The 22087-nt window shown below is 43.2% G+C and overlaps 1 protein-coding gene across 1 annotated transcript; it reads left to right on the top strand.

The window, feature by feature from the left end:
- The first annotated feature begins 631 nt into the window (after positions 1-631).
- On the top strand, positions 632-21955 carry LOC106593515 (placenta growth factor). The gene is made up of 7 exons (XM_014184890.2): positions 632-1235; positions 16691-16727; positions 18493-18689; positions 18805-18884; positions 19024-19053; positions 19245-19307; positions 19435-21955. The coding sequence occupies exons 1-7, from the start codon at positions 1167-1169 to the stop codon at positions 19454-19456; spliced, it is 498 nt and encodes a 165-aa protein (XP_014040365.2). The 5' UTR covers positions 632-1166; the 3' UTR covers positions 19457-21955.
- The last annotated feature ends 132 nt before the right edge of the window (positions 21956-22087 follow it).

Below are 22087 nucleotides of genomic sequence, written 5' to 3'. Positions count from 1 at the left end.
TCAGCCAGAGGATGTCATGGTTGGAGACAAGAACCTTCTGTATCTCACAGAAGTACCAGGATTCTCATACCCAAGAGGCTGAAAATGGATCGACTGTGCAACATCAACAATAACATACTCTCAGCAAAGCTGCCTTGGTGGTGAACTATTTCTTTTTTTGTTGCATTGTGGGACTAATCAGTCTCCCTGAAATCAGACTATGGAGTCGGTTGGGGTGGGGAGATTGGAGAGGATTTATAGTTTGACAGTGACTGCCAAAGAACATAGTGTCCTTTCTAATGAAAATGTCATCAGTGACACTCATTCTGTATGTTGGCAAATTTGTAATGTCTACATCCTAACAGCCTGACAATTAGGGACCATTTTAGTCTCCCTAAACAGTGACATATGGTTGAGAAGAGCCTGAACTGTCCAACAAATGTCAAAGGTTTCATACAATTATCAAGAAGCTGGGGCTATGAATGGAAAACTCTACCCCATAAGGAAACAGCATATACTGTACCTCCACGAGTTCTATTAAGTATTTCCAAGGAGGAGAGAAGGAGGAGTGTATCAAGGCTAAAGGGAGATGGAGGGAAACCAGAGGGGAGGGGATTTAAATGGGCAACATGTTGAGAGGCAGTGAGAGGCAATTAATAGCAAGTATGTCACTTTACCGAGGAAATGAACAGAGCAAGAAGACCATTCAGATTATCCAGGTTACAAAGTGTGACAGCTGGCTCCTCGTGCACTTTTTGAATGTATATATAATTACAACTTTTGGAAAGATATTTATAGATTTATGGACTTGCTGATTTGGTAGACACGTTCTTCTTAACATATATTTTGTTTTTGTAAGCTACTTTAAAAAGGAAAAAATATTACTGTATTTTTTTTGTGTCTATTTGTTTTTTGCATATTAAATTACACAAATGCATATCAACGTACTTTCTGAGAGCATTGTTCTGTAGCCTGATCAACTCGTCAGGTTACACTTATCCCGCATGACGATGCGCTCATTGCCTCACGATTGTTGAAGAAGGAACGAGCGAGAAGCGTCTCCTCTGCAATTTATTCTGTGGACTGGAGGGTTATTACCAGAATCTCCACGCCGCTTATCTGCACGTTGGTGGATTTCGCTTGCATTGTAAAACTTCATCATCTGGCCTTCTGACAAGAAACACGAAATGAAACCCTTTGCCTCGTTTGTCATCCAGATTGCGGTGACGCTCCAACTTCAGCTTTCACCTGCTCAGGTATGTTATGCTTCAATATGCTATACAGAACTCAGTACAAATGTTATAATCATTTTCATTTTTATTCAAGATACGATTCATAGCCCAGGCTATCCAGTTTATTGCGATATACCAATACGGCATATGATTGGCCCATATATTTGAGGATAGGCCTAATAAATTATTATTTGTGTGATTATAATGACAATTATGATTATAGTTATTCATATTATTAATAGGCTAATATTAATAATATCTATATATGTTTTATTACACTGGTATTGACATATCAGATTAGCCTATCTATGAACTTTACGAACACTTCTTTCTAACAGGCTCAGCAGAAGCCTTTCAGACCACTATGTGTGATGGCTCATTGTGTCTTGATACTATGATCCCTTTTTGAACTCGTGCCATGCTGAAACAGTTGAGTCATGAGGTGGAACGTGACAAACTGCATCCCTCTCTGACTCAGACATGAGAGGTTTTCACAGGGTTTCCAGGCTAATTGAAAAACTTTATGAATGATATGCAGTAATGGATATCTTCAGCATGTTCATTGATTTCTTTATGAACTGTTCAGATGAAACTCTGCCTGTCTCTGACTACTCTCTCTGTCCCTCAGCCTAATTAATTTCATTTGCCAATTTCAGAGTTAGAAAAGAAAACCATTGTCTTCAAATGTCCACCTCCAGGAAGGCAGGGGAGGTATGAGTATCAGAGCCTGGTATTTCTGTTAGATGTTTAGAGACTTGGCAATGTCACTCTGGTCAAAATGGCAGGAAAGTGCAGTAACACGAAATTCACCTCTGCACTTTTCACCTCACCTGCTACAAGCTGTAATTGTCTCTCCATCTTTCCTCTCAGCTTGACAACTGGAGAATGCACAATAATGATTGTGTGTGCGTGTATTCGTGTGTGTCCTCTGTGACTATACAGTATACTTATTATCACAAAGCTCGTCTGTGTTTTCTGCCTTGGCGTTGCCAGACTTTAGCCTTAGTCCCAAAATGTATGGCAATACATTTTCCCAGAACTGATAGTGAGGCCCCATTCAAAGTCTTGTACCATGCTGCAATAACACTTGTAAGTGGACGTGCCACCGGACATTGGCATATGTGTTCCTGCATCAGAGAACCCATTCAGTCTCTCTCTTCCTCTTAAGGTGAGCAATTGCTGGCTCTGTCTAAACTGCAGCTAAGTCCCTGGCCTCTCATGTTTAATGCAGAGCAGGTCGCCTCCCAGGGCCCATTCACAACCATTGTCTCACTGTTCATAGACTGACTCTGCCTATTGGTCTGAATGGCATTGCAGTGGCTACCCTGTGCCAGCAGGCGTTGTGTGAATGAGGAGACTTGAGTTTCACTGCACTGAGACTCAGCTGTGCTTGAAGCATGGGGCGACCAGAGCTGCACGTCCCTCTGGGTTTTCCATGCAGAACAGAGCCCTGGGTCAGAACTCAGAGGGAGAGACTGGCTGGCTGGCTACTACAGGAACAGGAGTCAGTAGGAGAGTGGGAGTCTGGGAGGCCAGAAGAGAGGCAGAGGCAGGGGCAGCTGAGAGGCAGGGGCAGAGGAGAGGCAGAGGAAAGGCAGAGGAGAGGCAGTGGCATAGGAGAGGCAGGGGCAGAGGAGAGACAGGGGCAGAGGAGAGGCAGAGGAGAGGCAGGGGCACAGGCAGAGGAGAGGCAGGGACAGAGGAGAGGCAGAGGCAGGTGCACCGGAGAGACAGGGGAGAAGCAGAGACAGGGGCAGTGGAGAGGCAGGGGCAGAGGAGAGGCAAGGGCAGGGGAAGAGGAGAAGCAGGGGCAGCGGAGAGGTAGAGGCAGGGGAAGCGGAGAGGCAGGGGCAGGGGCAGAGGCAAAGGCAGGGACCGCCACATCATAAATACTAATCCACATGGTCAGCTCATGGCCTGCTTAGTCAAAACATGAGGGGTGAGAAAATCCAGCTCTCTTAACACGTATCAGGTTAAGCTGGTGTCCGCATTTTGGAGACAGATGGGGAATGTAAACTACACAACCATGAGATACATCATACAGTAAACGAAACCTTTAGAATAAACACTGAAAAAATATATAAATGCAACATGTAAGGTGTTGGTCCCATGTTTCATGAGCTGAAATAAAAGATCCCAGAAATGTTCCATACGCACAAAAATATTATTTCTCTAAAATTTTGCGAACAAATTTGTTTACATCCCTGTTCGTGAGCATTTATACTTTGCCAAGATAATCCATCCACCTGTCAGATGTGACATATCAAGAAGCTGATTAAACTACATGATCATTACACAGGTATACCTTGTTCTGGGGACAATAAAAGGACACTCTAAAAGGTGCAGTTTTGTCACACAGCACAATGCAACAGATATCTAAAGTTTTGAGGGAGTGTGGAATTGGCATGCTGACTGCAGAAATGTCCACCAGAGCTGTTGCCAGAGAATTGAATGTTAATTTCTCTACCATAAGCCGCCTCAAACAGCGTTTTAGAGAATTTGGCAGTACGTCCAACCGGCCTCACAACCGCAGACCACGTGTATGGTGTTGTGGGGGCGAGCAGTTTGCTGATATCAACGTAGTGAACAGAGTGCCCCATGGTGGCGGTGGAGTTATAGTGTGGGCAGGCATAAGCTCTAGACAACGAACACAATTGGATTTTATCTATGGCAATTTGAATGCAAAGAGATAGCGTGACGAGATCCTGAGGCCCATTGTCGTGCCATTCATCCGCCACCATCACCTCATGTTTCAGTATGATTCATTATGTTGCGTGTTGCGTTTATATTTTTGTTCAGTGTATACTTTATCTCACTTCTCAATGTCACCTTGCTATACTGTACTACATTAAAACAATGCTCTTCTGGGAGAGGGCCTGGATGGAATTCTGTTAAACTTCTGCCCTGCTAATGCTGAATACAGTCAATGCTGTTATAGGGGCTGCCGGGGAAATCCTGAGTGTTTATCCACAGTGATGTAGTGTTGGTCCAGTTTATGTTTCCAGATCACCGCAAAATTGTCAGATGAGTATAAAACCATCTTCCTGCAGTTATTCCAATATAAGGCATTTTACTTACCCTTTTAGGAGTCGCGATATGCTGCTTTGACATGCAGCAATAAATTATTTCCAGACGTCTCACACAGTAGCCAAAGTAGGATTATCAGCATTTTCTCCTTCTTCCCCATCCCACACACTTCATGATGAATTCATCATATGCAGCATTCCTAGGGAACTCCCTGCGTTAGCTCTGAGGATAACAATCAGATCATAATGTGTCTTTTTGCACGTCTTCATCTAACCAGAAACATTCAATCTTACTGAATGTGACGTGTCACTTGAGTACCATATCTGGATGGACTCTGGGTAATGGCCTATTTGAGCAAGCTTAAACAAGGTACCAAAACTTAAACAAAGTGTTTATGCTTTGGACACAGTATGCTGTTTGAGGTCATCCTCAATAGGGTTAGCTAGGATACACTGAGTGGAGAGAGTCATTCTGCTTATGTGAAGAGGAGGACTGGGATGTAGGTATCTACCCTGCTGGGCCCACAGTAAACCATTCTTCAGGCAGGCCAACCAGAATGGAAAAGCAAACATTAGCCATGTGGTTGGGGAGACCATTTATAAATGTCCCTCTCCTGCTCTGGCTCTTTCAGGCTGGAGTGTTTCTCCTCTCTGAAATATACACTCTTAATTGATGATGATGGTTTCTCGTCAGTGTCGTGGCTGCCACTGTTGACAAAGGTTTTTTTTATGACTCTCACTGTGACTCCTGTCCAATATGAGAGTTGAGGCTGACTGGGCCATGAAGAGAAGTGTTTACAAACCTGGGCCAATTACTCATCCTGCTCCTTTCGTATGAACAAAGGCGCATTAAAAAGGAACTTGTGCCGTGCTTGACTGTGTAACCGGTATGAAATGGCTAACTAGTTAGTAGTACTTGCTAGTAGCGTTCAATCGGTGACGTCACTCGATCTGAGAGCTTGTAGTCATTTTTTCCTTGCTCTGCTTTTGTGGAGTTATCATTAATGATGCTTCGTGGATGACCGTTGTTAATGTGTTCAGAGTGTGCCTGGTTTAATCCCAGGTTGGGGCAAGGACAGGGACAGAAGCCAACCTGTCACAAGTGCTGGTGTGAGTGAATGTGTGTCTGACTGTCTGTGCTTCTCTGTGTGTGCATATGTTTAAGTGTGTACTTTTGTCAGCGATCCATTTATTAGAGCCAGTCAGAGTTGTAGATGGGTTATCTCAATACAGTCAGGGTGGGTTTCCCTTTTGAACAGTGGTGGCCTGGCTGTCTCACTGTCTGATGATCATCCCGTCATCAACCCCCTCTTTCATAAGGTACACATTCTCCATGTTTGCTATCCACCAGTTGTGTTGCTCACATTCCATATATTTTCTGCTCTGTCTTTCCTGTTGTATGCATTATTAGCACTTACTGCCCTGGGCACAGAGATGGAGGGTACTGACGGTGGTGAGTGTAAAATAACAACAGCAGCGCTGTGTGTGTACCAGCACTGACATCCTGTCTGCACTAGCTGCATTCACACTAAGGACCAATGACTGCACTTCAATCGGCCTGCTGCCCTGACAGTAAGACAGTTTTCAACACCTACTAACAAAACCATGGGAATGGTCTCAATGATGTTGCTTTCCTTATAACAGATTCTCTATGAGGATGGTTGGATGTGGATGAGGAAGTAAGAATTTCACAACAGTGGTGGCTTTTTCATAATGTTCTCCTCTATAGTTGATTATCTGTGCATTAAAAGCCTCTATGATGAAGGAACGGTTGCAAGACTGTTCCACTGTCTCCATTCCAAGAAGAGGGTTTGTGTTAGATGATAATTTCCCTCCTTGTTTACCTCATTTGACTCTGTGAGAGAGTGCAATCCTCTGATTTGGGGGAAGATCTTTATCATAACATTTCACAGTTGATTCATTTCCCGAGCGTCCCTGAGCTGGAGCACAGAGGAAAGCATGGCCTCCAGTGCCCGGTGCTGTTAGTGTGAGTGAGTGAGTGAGTGAGTGAGTGAGTGAGTGAGTGAGTGAGTGAGTGAGTGAGTGAGTGAGTGAGTGAGTGAGTGAGTGAGTGAGTGAGTGAGTGAGTGAGTGAGTGAGTGAGTGAGTGAGTGAGTGAGTGAGTGAGTGAGTGAGTGAGTGAGTGAGTGAGTGAGGAGATTATTCTGTACAGGTGTCTCCTTTACATCAACACTCGGAGCAAAACAATATTTGAGTCTGACCATCTGTGTCACATACAGCCAATTACCCCGGCCGATACTGAAGAGATGCAGCTATTTATACACTGGCACTGTGGTAGCCGACACAGCCAGGCCACAAAGTAAACACCTGAGACTTCAGATGACACAGCAGACAACTGGTCACACTCTCTCTCTAGGATCACAAACTCAAAATCATGCACACAGGCATGCACATACACACACACACGCACGCAGATCAATTCCACCTTTCTCTAACTCCCTCCTCATGTGAGCTCATGTGATCCAGACTAAGTGAATGAGCATACCAGACTGTTTGGACATACAATGGCAGGGAGCTGCTGCCTGTCATGGCTGTTGTAGTTGCTACGTTGTTATAGTGACAAAGAGCCCCCTTTTACTCCTCTTTAGTTATAAATACCCATCCCAGGGGAGAAGTGCAATCACAATCAGGAAATATGGATTTCTCCTTCCTCCTACGGAGGGGGGTGGGGGGGAGCGGTGGCGCTCAGGGCAGCAGTCCACTCACCAGACTTTAATCTCCCATCTGGCTGTAATTTACTATGGTTTACACAGGGTGTACACCATTTACTGTAATAAGGACCACAATTACCGCTGGTCAGCCTTATCTGAAGATGTGTGTGTGTGTGTGTGTGTGTGTGTGTGTGTGTGTGTGTGTGTGTGTGTGTGTGTGTGTGTGTGTGTGTGTGTGTGTGTGTGTGTGTTCTAGCGTAAATATGGAATGTATGGGGGAAATGAGCTCTAAAACATCATTTAATACGTTTAAATAGGCCTTTACAGCATTTAACACATTTAAATAGGCATTTACAGATGTAGGATCTTAATGTTAGCCAGTTTGCTACAGTAAGAAAAACAATCCTGCAGCAACAGGAAATGTGAATTATATTATTATTATATAATTAATGGACAATTTTCTAGAGGTTGATACATTTTTCAAGGGAAAATGAAGTCTGAAATTTCAAAGTGGAAATTACAAACTTCAGAAGCCTCTTTAAACCTCAAATACTTTGCAAAACCTCCCTCCTGCAACAGGGTGATCAAATTAAGATCCTACCCTGTACCTATAGAGCTAATTTTCTTGTAGGTTGCACCCAGTAAACTACTGTACTACCAGTAGATTCCATTTTAAAGGTTTTGGTTTTCAGAGCAGTGTTTTTCCAGACAGTAATCCCACCCTTCATCAAATTAATACATCACAACCCATTAGCAAAACATACAGTAGGGTTTTAGGTTTCTCCCTACAGATGTTGGATCTTAATTTGAGCCCGTTTGCCACAGCAGAAAAATAATCCAGCAGCAACAGGAAATGTTAATTATGTGGATGTGCATCATTTTTGTATGGGTTGATACATTTTACGTTCAAGTCTGGAAAGAGGAAATTACAAACTTTAGAATACTTTTTCAATCTTGAATACACTACAAGTTTACATTTACATTTTAGTCATTTAGCAGACGCTCTTATCCAGAGCGACTTACAGTAGAGTGCATACATTTTGATTACATTTTTACTGGCCCCCCGTGGGAATCGAACCCACAACCCTGGCGTTGCAAGCGCCATGCTCTACCAACTGAGCTACAGTGGAAGTATGCATTTCCTGCTTTGCAGGAAAGATCTCATCAACAAAAGAGTGATCAAATTAACATCCTACATCTGTAACTGGATGTTTATGTTCCTAAAACACACCATAAACCAGCTGCTCTCCCCCTCCTCCCCCTCCTCCATTAATACTTTTCCATTATGACAAGCCCAAGAAGCACTACTCCTTAATGAGTTGATTTTTGGCTCTCCAGTTTTTTTAATGATCTTACAATGTTTATATTTCACCTGTATCCTAAAATGTATCCTGAATATGCTGCATATACTGCTGAGATATTTCCATGTGTGTTCAGTCGGTGTTGGTTTAGTGGGGTTTGGGGAATGCTCTCTGATCATGGAGTTATGATCTGACCATCCTAGAGCTCCAGCTGGACAGTGTCAGACCCACAGGGGGGCTGCTGTCATTGGGGCTATGTTCACCTAATATATACAAAACAGAGTGCTACTCTCCCTTTCAGCCAGTGGCGATGGATACGGCCTTACACCGACTCATTGATGAGCCTCGTAATTCATTTTATAGTCATGGATTTGTGGAATCCAATGTTTAAGAGGAAATGCTCATAAGGAAAAAATACCCGCTTAATAAGGGAATTAATACTCAAAAGTAAAAAAAATGGTTTATCTGTTTCTTGTTTTGCTAGTGTGGTCTCAAGTTTAGAGGCAGGCTCACCATTCAGCAGGAGACCTACAACATGACACAGTTCCAGGAGGGTAGTTTCTGAGCTCCACTGGACTGGGTCCTGAGGTGGGCGTGGGATGTTGGCTGGTTTTTCCCTAGCCCCCTAACCCCTACACTCACTGACCTGCAACACATCCAAGGCCTGTCAACCCACAATGGCATTGCCACAGATTCAGAGCAACTTCAATTGTGCCTGGCCTTTCCCCCTTCCCTGTCCCTTTCCTTGAAAAAGCTTAGGTGAAAGACATAGAAGGAATATGATCCCTTCTGTCCTGTGTCTTTTCTGCACTGTAATGAGACATACTATCACTGTGATATTTTGGGGCTGGTGTGTGTCTGTTGAATATCAACTGCCATTTTTGCTTTCACTCCCCTATCAAGACTGACATGGGTGAAGATGTCCTGATTGTCCCAAGCGGGCCTGTTACTATACTATCTCTTTCTAGTTTCTAAGTCTGGCTCTTCTGTCCTGTGATGTCTGGCCAGCTCACACTGTACTGTAGCAGTTTGACAGTCCAACAGGAGATGAGACAGACAGACAATGTAATCAAGTTCAGTGTAACCTCCACCATTACAATCACTCTCAGGGGAGGAAGAGGTCTTGTCTATTTGGACATGCTGCTATGCTATTAAGTCTTTGATGTGTGTTATGAACAGGAATGTGATTTGATTTGGCGAAACCGCTTGCAGGGCTCATAAGAGGTTATACACAGGGCTGTTCCTAAGCAATATTATCCCATTTCATGGGACTTTTCATCTTAAAATTTTTCAAATGTCATAGTTATTGCCACAGTCTCCCATTAACTCCTGGACCTCTCAGTGCAAGGAATCAAAATAAGTAGTGTTTGTCTGTAGTTCAGTCATTATGTACCAAGTTGTTGCGATTCATGTGGTTGTAATCATCAGTTCAGTCATTGCAATAAACTAACAGGGCATCTCCGCATCTCATCTGAGACTCACATCTAAAAGTCATTAATGACAATTTTTGTTTAGTCTCCATTTAATTTTATTTTTGCTCCTTAAACTTCCTCTCTGCCTCCCACATATGGCTTGGAGAGAGGAGGTTAACAATGACACGTCTCAGCTGTGTGGGAGTCAGGACAGAGAAGAGTTATGTAGTGTGTGGAGCATGCGCCACCAGCACAGGGCACGGAGCGTGCAGCCCAGGCAGGCCCTCATGTCTGACCCAGGGAGGGAGGGAACACACAGCAGCTAGAGTTGTTTCATAACGCAGGAGAGAGGGCGAATCAGATGCAGGAGAGAGAGTGAATCATTTCAAAGTATTTGTGTGTACTCTAAAGTTGGGTATCAGGCCTGTTCTGAACAATACCTAAGAGAAACCTTTCCGGACACATTACATTAGCAGTTACAGATACCCCTTACAGTGAAGTGCACCAGTGTCCTGTCAGAGGGAGCAGTTTAGTATAGAGTACAGTAGCACTTAGCACTTGATAAACGGATGTGAAGAGATTACCATGCAAACCTCTCCAGCAAATACAGGGCAAGGCATAGAAGGGCTGAGATGGGCTGGAGGAGCTTGAACCCTGCTACACCTTCAGCATGTAGTCAGACAGTGAGAATGGCCTTTCTCTGGGAGCCCTCTGGCCCAACACCAGCCCATTGACAGACAGACAGACCCCCTCCAGCATCCAGCCCATTGACCGACTCCATTGGCAAGTTTCCATCTGAGATTTACCCCAGTGTTTTACGCAAAATACTGACTTTTCTGTTTCCATCTACGTGTCTCACTGGGCCATGGCTCTGGCGGACTTGCTCACACTTGGGGCTAAAGCCAAGCCACTGTACTTTTCAGCTGTCATTTACATAACAATGGCTAACTGTGAACTTTAACATCTTCTAACAAAATAATTGTCTTGATGATGCAGAGATTGTTGATTCGGCTCGCCCCAAGTCTTTAGTGTCACACTCCTGTTGAAAACATAAAAACACTAGAGCTTACATTAACATAAAACACTGGCGACCCACTGGTGCTGGGTAAGTCTTAGGTGGAAGTGCAGCACATGAGTGCTGTATTAGGCCTACTGCTTCTAAAATCTCCATGGAATTGATATAGAATTCTCTTCTGATATCCCTATGGGACACAGGTCAGCTGTTCAATACCTATTACTACAGCACATAAAAATGTAGGCTATGGTCTTATTCTACGTGTCACATCTGCTCCTGCAACGCCCTCTACTGCTCATCCTGTGAGTCCTTGACCTGCCGCCACTACCCCTGTACTCTCTCCCTCTCCCTCTCCCTCTCCCTCTCTCTCTCTCCCTCTCTCTCTGTGTGTGTGTGTGATTGTGTGGGTGGAGACAGGTGTGCTGGAGTAAGAGCAGATCCCCACCAGCTGCAACCTGTTCCATAATCAAGACCTCTACAAATACTCAGCTCTGCCACTTCTATGCCGCCAGATCGTAATCTCTGCTCAGTCAGTCTGTGTTTCGAGCCGATTGTTACTATTCAGATCCTGTTATCCTGTTGTGCCTGTTTCCCTGCCTGGCGCTGTTTTCCTCTCTGCTACAGTTCTGCCCGCTCTGACTCTGGTCCCTGTCTCCTGTCCCACGTCTCGTCATCCTGCTACTCTGTCCTGGATTCCCCACTCTACTACTCCCTTGGATTCCCCCCGGACCTGCTTACCCTGTCTCAACCCCTCTCGCTCCAGCCTCAGCCTCTGAATCTAGTTTCCAGCAACCCACCTGAGCTTCCCCTGACCTGCACTCCATCTTCCCCGTGTTCCAATAAATACCTTGGTTACTTCATCCCCGTCTTCTCGTCTGAGTCTACTCTTGGGTTCTTCTGTTTCACTCCGCGTAACACTACGCCAAGGGGGTCAATTTATATGCCTCAGACAAGCTGTGGGAATGAGACATACAGTAGATATTTAGAAGCTGTGGTAATCCCAGAGTGAGAGAAGACTAAGAACAGTTTCCCAGTTTATACTAAGTAATTTTGCAATCAGACAAGGGCCAGTATTTTTTGAACCTGAATCATCTACCAAACTCTTCTCACATCCTCAGACACACACACACACACGAAGTAAGGAGTTGTTACGTAAGGATCCTCATGCAGCCCTGCTAATCTGCCAAACATTTGTGGGCAGCTTGCTCTCCTGCTCACAGCCACAGATGGTGCTGAGAGGCACTGGTGGACTTACCATAAGGCAGAAGATGCAATTGCATCAGGTCTCACATAATCACATTTTATTGGTCACATACACATACAGTGGGGCAAAAAAGTATTTAGTCAGCCACCAATTGTGCAAGTTCTCCCACTTAAAAAGATGAGAGAGGCCTGTAATTTTCATCATAGGTACACTTCAAGTATGACAGACAAAATTAGAAGAAAAAAAATCCAGAAAATCACATTGTAGGATTTTTAATGAATTTATTTGCAAATTATGGTGGAAAATAAGTATTTGGTGAATAACAAAAGTTTATCTCAATACTTTGTTATATACCCTTTGTTGGCAATGACACAGGTCAAAAGCTTTCTGTAAGTCTTCACAAGGTTTTCACACACTGTTGCTGGTATTTTGGCCTATTCCTCCATGCAGATCTCCTCTAGAGCAGTGATGTTTTGGGGCTGTCGCTGGGCAACACGGACTTTCAACTCCCTCCAAAGATTTTCTATGGGGTTGAGATCTGGAGACAGGCTAGGCCACTCCAGGACCTTGAAATGCTTCTTACGAAGCCACTCCTTCGTTGCCCGGGCGGTGTGTTTGGGATCATTGTCATGCTGAAAGACCCAGCCACGTTTCATCTTCAATGCCCTTGCTGATGGAAGGAGGTTTTCACTCAAAATCTCACGATACATGGCCCCATTCATTCTTTCCTTTACACGGATCAGTCATCCTGGACCCTTTGCAGAAAAACAGCCCCAAAGCATGATGTTTCCACCCCCATGCTTCACAGTAGGTATGGTGTTCTTTGGATGCAACTCAGCATTCTTTGTCCTCCAAACACGACGAGTTGAGTTTTTACCAAAAAGTTGTATTTTGGTTTCATCTGACCATATGACATTCTCCCAATCCTCTTCTGGATCACCTAAATGCTCTCTAGCAAACTTCAGATGGGCCTGGACATGTACTGGCTTAAGCAGGGGGACACGTCTGGCACTGCAGGATTTGAGTCCCTGGCGGCGTAGTGTGTTACTGATGGTAGGCTTTGTTACTTTGGTCCCAGCTCTCTGCAGGTCATTCACTAGGTCCCCCCGTGTGGTTCTGGGATTTTTGCTCACCGTTCTTGTGATCATTTTGACCCCACGGGGTAAGATCTTGTGTGGAGCCCCAGATCAAGGTAGATTATCAGTGGTCTTGTATGTCTTCCATTTCCTAATAATTGCTCCCACAGTTGATTTCTTCAAACCAAGCTGCTTACCTATTGCAGATTCAGTCTTCCCAGCCTGGTGCAGGTCTACAATTTTGTGTCTGGTGTCCTTTGACAGCTCTTTGGTCTTGGCCATAGTGGAGTTTGGAGTGTGACTGTTTGAGGTTGTGGACAGGTGTCTTTTATACTGATAACAAGTTCAAACAGGTGCCATTAATACAGGTAACGAGTGGAGGACAGAGGAGCCTCTTAAAGAAGAAGTTACAGGTCTGTGAGAGACAGAAATCTTGCTTGTTTGTAGGTGACCAAATACTTATTTTCCACCATAATTTGCAAATAAATTCATTAAAAATCCTACAATGTGAATTTCTGGATTTTATTTCTCATTTTGTCTGTCTTAGTTGACGTGTACCTATGATGAAAATTACAGGCCTCTCTCATCTTTGTAAGTGGGAGAACTTGCACAATTGGTGGCTGACTAAATACTTTTTTGCCCCACTGTATTTAGCAGATGATATTGCGGGTGTAGTAAAATGCTTGTGTTCCTAGCTCCAACAGTGCAGTAGTATCTCACAGTTCACAACAATACACACACATCTAAAAGTAAAAGAATGGGGCCTCATGAGCTGGGCGTACATAGCGTCCGAACGGTTTGTGCTACACACTAATATGATGACCCCTCTATGGAAAGATGAGACTCTCACAAACACGATGGTGCTCTATGACACTCGTGTCACGGGACTCGTCTGAAGGTAATCCAGTACCGTGCCAAATTTTTTGTGGAAGTGAATAGGGCGTTTCCATGTAAAAGTTAGACAGGTATTTCCACTTTTAAATTTCTTTCTGAGCTTTCTTATACTATATCTCTCAGATATAGAACACTTCTAGAGACCCCTCTTGAGGCCCCTGTGCCTGGGGCCTCCAAATCTCCAAGTATGCCCCTGCCAAGAGGCTGCCTTATTGTGTCCAGACTCAAGGCTTACCCCAGGCTCGGAAAATCCACAGCAAATCCTCCCAGCCCCACCACACACCAAAAGGCAAGCCAGTCCTGGGCCAAAAAGCCCTTGTGATGTGGTGGAGTGGAACCCCTCCCAAACCACATGAAAACCCAAGCAAAAGAAAGGCCCAAATCATATGCCAATTAACTCTGGGAAAGGATTTATAGAATGACCTCCGCATTTGGTGGACAGGGTATAAAGACATTAACTTCTATGTGCTAGGTGGGACGCTATCCAGTGAAATATCAGGGCGGCAAATTCAAAAACAACAAAATGTCATAATTCAACTTTCTCAAACATACAACTATTTTACACCATTTTAAAAATACACTTCTCCTTGATGTAACCACATTGTCTGATTTCAAAAAGGCTTTACAGCGAAAACAAAACATTAGATTATGTTAGGAGAGTACATAGACAAAAATAATCACACAGCCATTTTCCAAGCAAGGACATGTGTCAATAAAACCCAAAACACAGCTAAATGAAGCACTAACCTTTGACGATCTTCATCAGATGACACTCCTAGGACATTATGTTACACAATACATGTATGTTTTGTTCGATAAAGTTCATATTTATATCCAAAAACAGCATTTTACATTGGTGCGTGATGTTCAGAAAATGTATTCCCACCAAAACGTCCGGTGAATGTACACATCAATTTACAAAAATACTCATCATAAACGTTGACAAAATATATAACAATTATTTAAAGAATTATAGATAGACTACCCCTGGATGCAACCGCTGTGTCAGATTTTAAAATAGCTTTACGGAGAAAGCACATTTTTCAATATTCTGAGTACATAGCTCAGCCATCACGGTGAGCTATTCAGACACCCGCCAAGTTCAGGGCAACCTTAACTCAGTATTAGTATTAGAAATATTCTCTTACCTTTGCTGATCTTCGTCAGAATGCACTCCCAGGACTGCTACTTCCACAAGAAATGTTGTTTTTGTTTGAAATAATCCATATTTATGTACAAATACCTCAGTTTTGTTCGTGCGTACAGATCACATATCCAAAGGCATAACGCGCAAGCGCGGAATGAGAGACGAAAAGTCAAAAAGTTCCATTAGCGTACTTAGAAGCATGTCAAACGCTGTTTAAAATCAATCTTTATGGTATTTTTAACATAGAATTGCGATAATATTCCAACTGGACAATAGCATATTCATTCAAGAAGAAAAAGAAGAAACGGCGTGCTCGCATGACCGCGCATATCCAGTCCCTTTGTTGCCAGGCAGACCACTCAATAACTGAGCTCCTATTATCTGCCCAGTGACAGGAGAATGCTCAAACCACTTTCTGAAGGCTTTAGACAGCCTTAGGAAGTGCAACGTCACCCCACAGACACTGTAGCTTCGATAGAGAATCAAAAGAAGAACTACAATTCTCAGACTTGTGTGCAGAATATCAGGAGATACTGGGAGAACTACCAGGTTTGAGGGTTTCTGTGCTCCCTGCTTGTGACTTTGTAATATCTCTTGTATCTCTGTAATGTCTCCTGATGTTGAGCAGAGATCCTGAACCCTCCACCTCTTCACCTACAGCTCAGGCCTGGCTGCCACAGGAAACTGAGAGGCACTTAGGAGGAAGTGTGCATGTCAGGCATCTGCTGTCACGATAACAGATGGATTATCATTATGAAAGCTGGACAGGCATTCCTTTTCCTTCACATTGTTTGGACATATTTGGCTGACGGCAGCAAACCCCTGACAGCTACTATCCTCACTATCTGACTTATTCTGGTCCACAGCAAGAAGGAAGGCATTTCTGTGATGATCAGTAGGTGTCAAAAACAGACCTCAATGCATTATTCCATCTGAGTGTGTGTCTTTGCTTGTGTGCTGTTTTTTTCCATTGTAGGCTATGGTAACTGTTGGACCAGCATTGTAACACACACAGTAGTTGGGTGGATACTCAGACAGTGTATCAAAAATAATTGTCATCGGGTACTCATCACAGAAACTCAAAACGGGTGTAGATGACAAATTGAGGAAGCATGTTGTTGGTCGCCTGTCTGTCCAGTGGTCCTGCTGGAGGATATTTGACCAAATGGAGATTTCTCTTCCTGAGCTCATAAGATGGAGTCACCCAGAGGTTTTGTGTTATTGCAGCTCTATGAGAAATGCATACTGTTTATCATTGGATGATGGGAAAAATGAAGACAGAGGGGGAAGCAGAGGGGGAAGCCGCCAATGGGAAAATAAATAGAGAGCTGAATCTTACACCACAGGAAACACGTTTTTAACTTGAACAGTTGGATGTGCTGTATAAGAGACTGGATCTGGTGCTTGCCAAACAGAGTTTCCCGTTGAAGGATTCATGAAAAAGCTGCTCCATCCCCGTCTCCTTGTATTTCCAATCTTAACCACTAGAGGACATAGCTGTATTACAGTAAAGTCAGGCCAATACATTGGGGTGTTACTGTATGAAACTCTTTCCAGAACTGTAACTATCAAAGACAAGCATAATGTTTATGTGTAGCTTCTGGCAGCGCAGTAGATCTTCCAAGTCCCTATATATTATCTGTGATGGCTGGAAAGTTTTATTTGTCAAATAAATTATAGTGTCCAGGTGCTTTTTTAAAACCCTTAAGTCGTTGTCTGTTTTGTTTTACAGATTACGCCCTCATCCAGCTCAAACAGCACAACTGGAGGTAAGAATTTTCTCTGCATTTCTACTACACAAATGAGATAATGGTGATCATATATTTCAAAGCAACATATATTTCATGATTGATGTGTGAGAGTCTTCTGCATTAAAGAGTAGCCTACAGGTGTTCCCGAATATCCATTTTTGGTTTACAGACATTGTATTCCTACAAGCTGTGGTTATTAGTTCTGGGATCCCCATACCACCGCTCCGTGTTGTTCTGTATGGCAAAAGAGACCTTAGGTAATCAAGGACACCCATCCATGCAGCTTGTCTAGCTGACAGACAGATGAAAGAGAAGCTGACGCTCACTATTTTTACAGCCCACATCCTCCTGCCCTAAACCATGGGGTGCTTTCCCCTTATCGTCTTCCCTTGCTGCATAGCCATTTAGTACAGTGAGAGATGTCAATGATGAAAGACACAAAGTACCACAGCACTCTCTGTAGCTTGTTTTCTCTCAAACCCCTGAATCAGAATCGATTCACCTATTAGCAGTGTAAATATAGGTATTGTTGAACGGCTTTAAGGAATGCACCTTGATTACGGTGGAGGAAGTCAGGTCACTTAATCAGCTCTGAGGGTTGAGAGTTCAGGGTTGAGGGGGTAAGTGAGGACAAGCAGCTAGGGTTTACCTAAGGTCACTGTGTTCCCCCAGCTGTCAGAAGAGGTAATGCAGGGGCTGATGAATGAGGTACCGGGGACACCCCTTTCACACGCTTCCTCACTCCCTCTCTCCCCACTATACTGTAAATCGTTGCACTTATAGTCTGTTAGGAGGATAGAGAAAAACAGCAGGAAAAAAGCAAGACAAGACACTGACAGAGAAGTGTGGGGAAGTTATGGTTAGACCAATGATGGGCCTTTAGAGCTGTATGATGCCGCCATAACCCTGTCTCTCTCCCCACCTCCTCACCACATCTCCTTCACCCCTCCCTGGCCTGTCTGCTTTTATAAACAGCTGTTGTGGTGCCGGGCTCCATGCGGTGACCCCAGGGTCAGCCAAATCCCAGAGGTGCCTGGGGGGCAGCTCAGCTCTTCTCCAGGCAGGTTCTGTTCATAGACATTTTTCCACCGTTTGTTTTCTCTTTCCTCTCTGTTTGTTCTGGCAGAGTTGGGCCCTGTTTTTCTTTCCTGACGATGCTATGGGGACACTTTCACACATATGCTCCCACAGGAAAGCTTGTATTACACAAACAATTTTTCTTAAAAATGATAACAGGATACACACCAGGCACATGACATTTTTTTTTTATGTTTCAGCAGCAATATTTGATGAGTGTCCTGAATCTATTTTAAACGATTTGCAGATGGCTCTGTTTTTGCCCTAGTGGTTGCAATAACGTAGACAGTGAGTAGAGTACATTACGGCCAAAAAAACTGTAAAGCAGACAGGGAAATATAAAGGAAGCTGAAAACACACACACATAACTCAGCCAGCTGGTGTGAAAACTCTGCTCGTTGAATTGCACAGTGTTATATGAGACCGGGCTAATGAGGCACACTGTAATTGTGCAAGTGTGCGTCTGTCCCGCCTGAAGAGTGTTGAAACTGGTAATCCCCTCTACGTGCAGGTTCAGCACCAGCCATCTCTTCTCTGGTCCAGATCCATCCGGCTGGGGAGCTGCCAGGAGGCAGGAGTGGATGTGGTTGGGGCATCCAGGACTCTGTACAATGGCTTTATGAGCTCATCACCTCTATTCATATGACCTGTGATGGACAGCTGTCTCACCATCTCTCCTCTGTCCTCTCTCTCTCCTCTCCCCCAGTGTTAACGTTCAAGGAGGTGTGGGGTCGTAGTTTCTGCCGGACCATAGAGAAGCTGGTGGAGGTGGTCCAGGAGTACCCCGGGGAGGTGGAGCACATCTATAGTCCCTCCTGTGTGCCCCTGGTGCGCTGCGCTGGTTGCTGTGGCGATGAGAATCTGGAGTGCCATCCTACTCAGACCTCTAATGTCACCATGCAGGTAATAGGGCTCGTCCCTTCTGAGGATGGCTGCCATGTTGTGAGATCATCAGTGTATTATATTTGCATGCCAGGACAAAACTTTTTTTTTTTCAACAATTTGTCTTAATTCTCAGCTGTTGAAAATCAAGCCAGGGGAACAGGGTCAAGAATACGTTGAGATGTCTTTTGTGGAGCACCAGACATGTGAATGTAGGTAAGAGACAAAAAGACTTCCTGCTTTGGTAATAATAATTTTGGTCATGTAAATCAGTTGCATTGTAATATGATCTTATGTGAAATGATATGACTGAGTTTTATATAATTAATCTGTGTTGTTCATATTTCATTCTCAGAATCAGGAAGGCTGTGGTGAAAAGTGAAAGGTGAGCATAGCAATTGTCATAATGTCCATTGTAAAGTTTGAGAGTGGGACAGAAATCTTGCTGTCTCTATAACAGTTGATACAAGCATTTCGCTACACTCGCAATAACACCTGCTAACCATGTGTATGTGACCAATAAAATTTGATTTGATGTGATTTAGTTGAGCTCATATTGCTGATGTCTTTCTGCAGCAGGAGACAAAGAGGAAGAGGAAGAAAAAGAAAGGAGAGACAGAGAGTGAAAGATTGTGACAGGTGAGTAATGATGTCTGGAAAATGAAGAAAAAAATCTGTCCATCGACCACACATTACCCCTTCTACTTCCATGTACATTAATAATGCCCAACATTTTAATGTGTCATCTATCTTGTTTGTGTCCAAGGTGTCAGCCCCCTCGCAGGTAACTGCAGTAGCAGCCCTACACCTGTTGCAACCGGCATCTCTATTTATTCTCTGCCCAGCGTTAACAGTATCAAGAGTCTTCTAAACACAATACTGTGTCTTTCTGCACCTAGAGACTCAATCAGCTGGGTTGTTATGGTGACTGACAGGCCCTCCAGCCTAGGGGAGTTTTTCTGACTTAAGTTCTACAGGAAGCACATGTTGTTGGGTGAAAAAAACACCTTGGTGACAACTGACCTGACAGATGTTTCTGTGAAGCGGTGCAATGGAGGACCAAACATTTTAAGGTTTTAGACTAACAATCATGATGGATATGATTGGCATTATTACATGATTATTATTGTTTAGTGTTGTTTTTTATTGCTGTGGTTGTTTTTGCTGGTGATCCCATTTAAAAATAATAGGTCTACTTATGAATAAATGTTCTATTCATGAAATTGCAATGTTGTTTTAATAAATCTTTAGGACTAACTGACTAACCAAATACTTGTGGTCCTCTCATGGCACGTAGGTTCCTAAGTAGACTAGCAACTCGTTTTCCCAACTGAATGAGTCATATTTAACTTTTTGTCTTGGGGTATAAATCTTTGTACAATCATACATGGACTATGGATTAGTACAGTTAGTGCAAGCCTTCAGGGTTGGGTAAATTACTTTCTCATTGTAATCTGTTACAGTTACTAGTTACTGGTCCAAATTTGTAATCAGTAACGTAACTTTTGGATTACCCAAACTCAGTAACGTAATCTGCGTCCCATTAAAAGGCATTAGAAGAAGACAAAAATGATCCATCAAACGCATTTGGTGTGTCATCATAGTGGTCTCTGACTTGTAGACAGACTCTCTAAGGAACAAACTTAAACTTCCACCTTGTTTCAATTTTGAATTGAATGTCATTGAGAAAACAGAAAGGTATAATTTACATATCCTTTCTGAATTTAAAGTAATCCAAGAAGTAATCATCTAGTTTTTCAAAAGTATCTGTAATCGGATTACAATATTTTTGCTGGTAGCTGATTACAAGTAAAAAAGAATGTAATTGGATTGTGTGTAATCAGTTACTCCCCAACCCTGCAAGCCTTAGGTGGAGACCAGGATGTACTGAGCGCTCAGTAGACACTGCAGCAGTAACAGGACTATACTAGTAGAATATCTCCCTCCAGTGGTTACAGAGGGAATTTTCAGAGTAATGTATTTACATAAAAGGCAAAGGTTTGTTTAGTATTAAGTCACAGGAGGCTGCTGAGGGGAGGACGGCTCATATGGCTGGAATGGAGTGAATGGAATGGTATCAAACACATGGAAAACGTGTTTGATGTGTCTGATACCATTCCATTTATTCCTTCCCAATTAAGGTGCCACCGACCGCCTGTGGATTAAGTATATAATGATATTATTGATATAATAGGTACATTTATATGTCTATGGTCTTTTTTTCCATATGACAATGTGTTGGTATGCCTCTGTGAGTTTGTACTTTTAGGGAATTAAATAGTGACATCATAAAAGGACTACGAAATCGACGTACATGTAAGGTTATGCAATATACTGTAACATACACATCGTATCATTCATCTTAGTGCTAAAAAACCTGGCACCAAGTCATTGACCATGTAGCATAATAATGAATAACTCCAAAGCAAGTAGACCTACCCTCCAGTATCAATGTAAGGAGCTGCGTTAGAACGAGCTGCGTTAAACCAACTTAAGCAACTTACTGGTTGCTGTGAAAAGGACCATATCAACTCTGTTAATATTTTAACCTGCTGATCAAGACCCTCAGACTAGGTGGGCTCCTTGTTTCTCTATTTCATTTATAGGCCTGTAACTTCTGCTGTCGTTGTTATTCCTTGACTTATGGCGTCATTGTGCCTTTCAGACTTGTTTGTCATTAAGAAATGCAGTATGTCAAAATACAATGGATGTTTCTGATTGTCTCACAACTGAACCAAAGAATAAAATGAGTTGCTGCTCTTGGGGTTTCAATGTTTTCTATTCCCCTCTCATCCTCTCACCTATCTATCAAATATTGCAAATCATTTTACAGTCTACACACTAATCCAGTACACTATCACATCGCCCTCCACTGTGGTAGGTCTGTCTTTAACATGACTTTCATTCTGGCCTTTTTGTGTATTGTTCGTTGAAATAAAGAAGTGGCACGTGTGTGGGTTGATGTGTACATGTGCAGGACTATGAATGACGTTGAACACTTGGGAGAGGACAATTGTTTCATCGTTTATGCTTGTTGTGTATTTTTTTAAACCACTTGAGGACTAAGATCTCAAATGTCATGAAATATGACCAAGAACAAATTTGCTCCGGAGAAGTGTACTGCACGCCTATCCTTTTTATCTCAAAATAAAATCTGTGATGTTGTAATCAATCATGAAAAAGAATATGCCCAAACATCTGAGTGAATATTATATATTGTAAATAGATATGGATATATTATAACTGTGAAGCGTGTGCAACAGTTAATAAAGAAATATATAATTGTCTTATGTGGCTAAAATATCATTTTTTGGGGTTGTTGTGATAAACCCTTTGTTGGGAGGGTGGAGCGTGTGCGTGCGTGTGTGTGTGCGTGTGTGCATGCGTGCGTGTGTTTGAGAGAGAGAGATGGAGATATA

Source organism: Salmo salar, chromosome ssa01, assembly GCF_905237065.1.
Source record: "Salmo salar chromosome ssa01, Ssal_v3.1, whole genome shotgun sequence".
NCBI lineage: Eukaryota > Metazoa > Chordata > Actinopteri > Salmoniformes > Salmonidae > Salmo > Salmo salar.
This window is presented reverse-complemented; position numbering and strand designations above follow the sequence as displayed.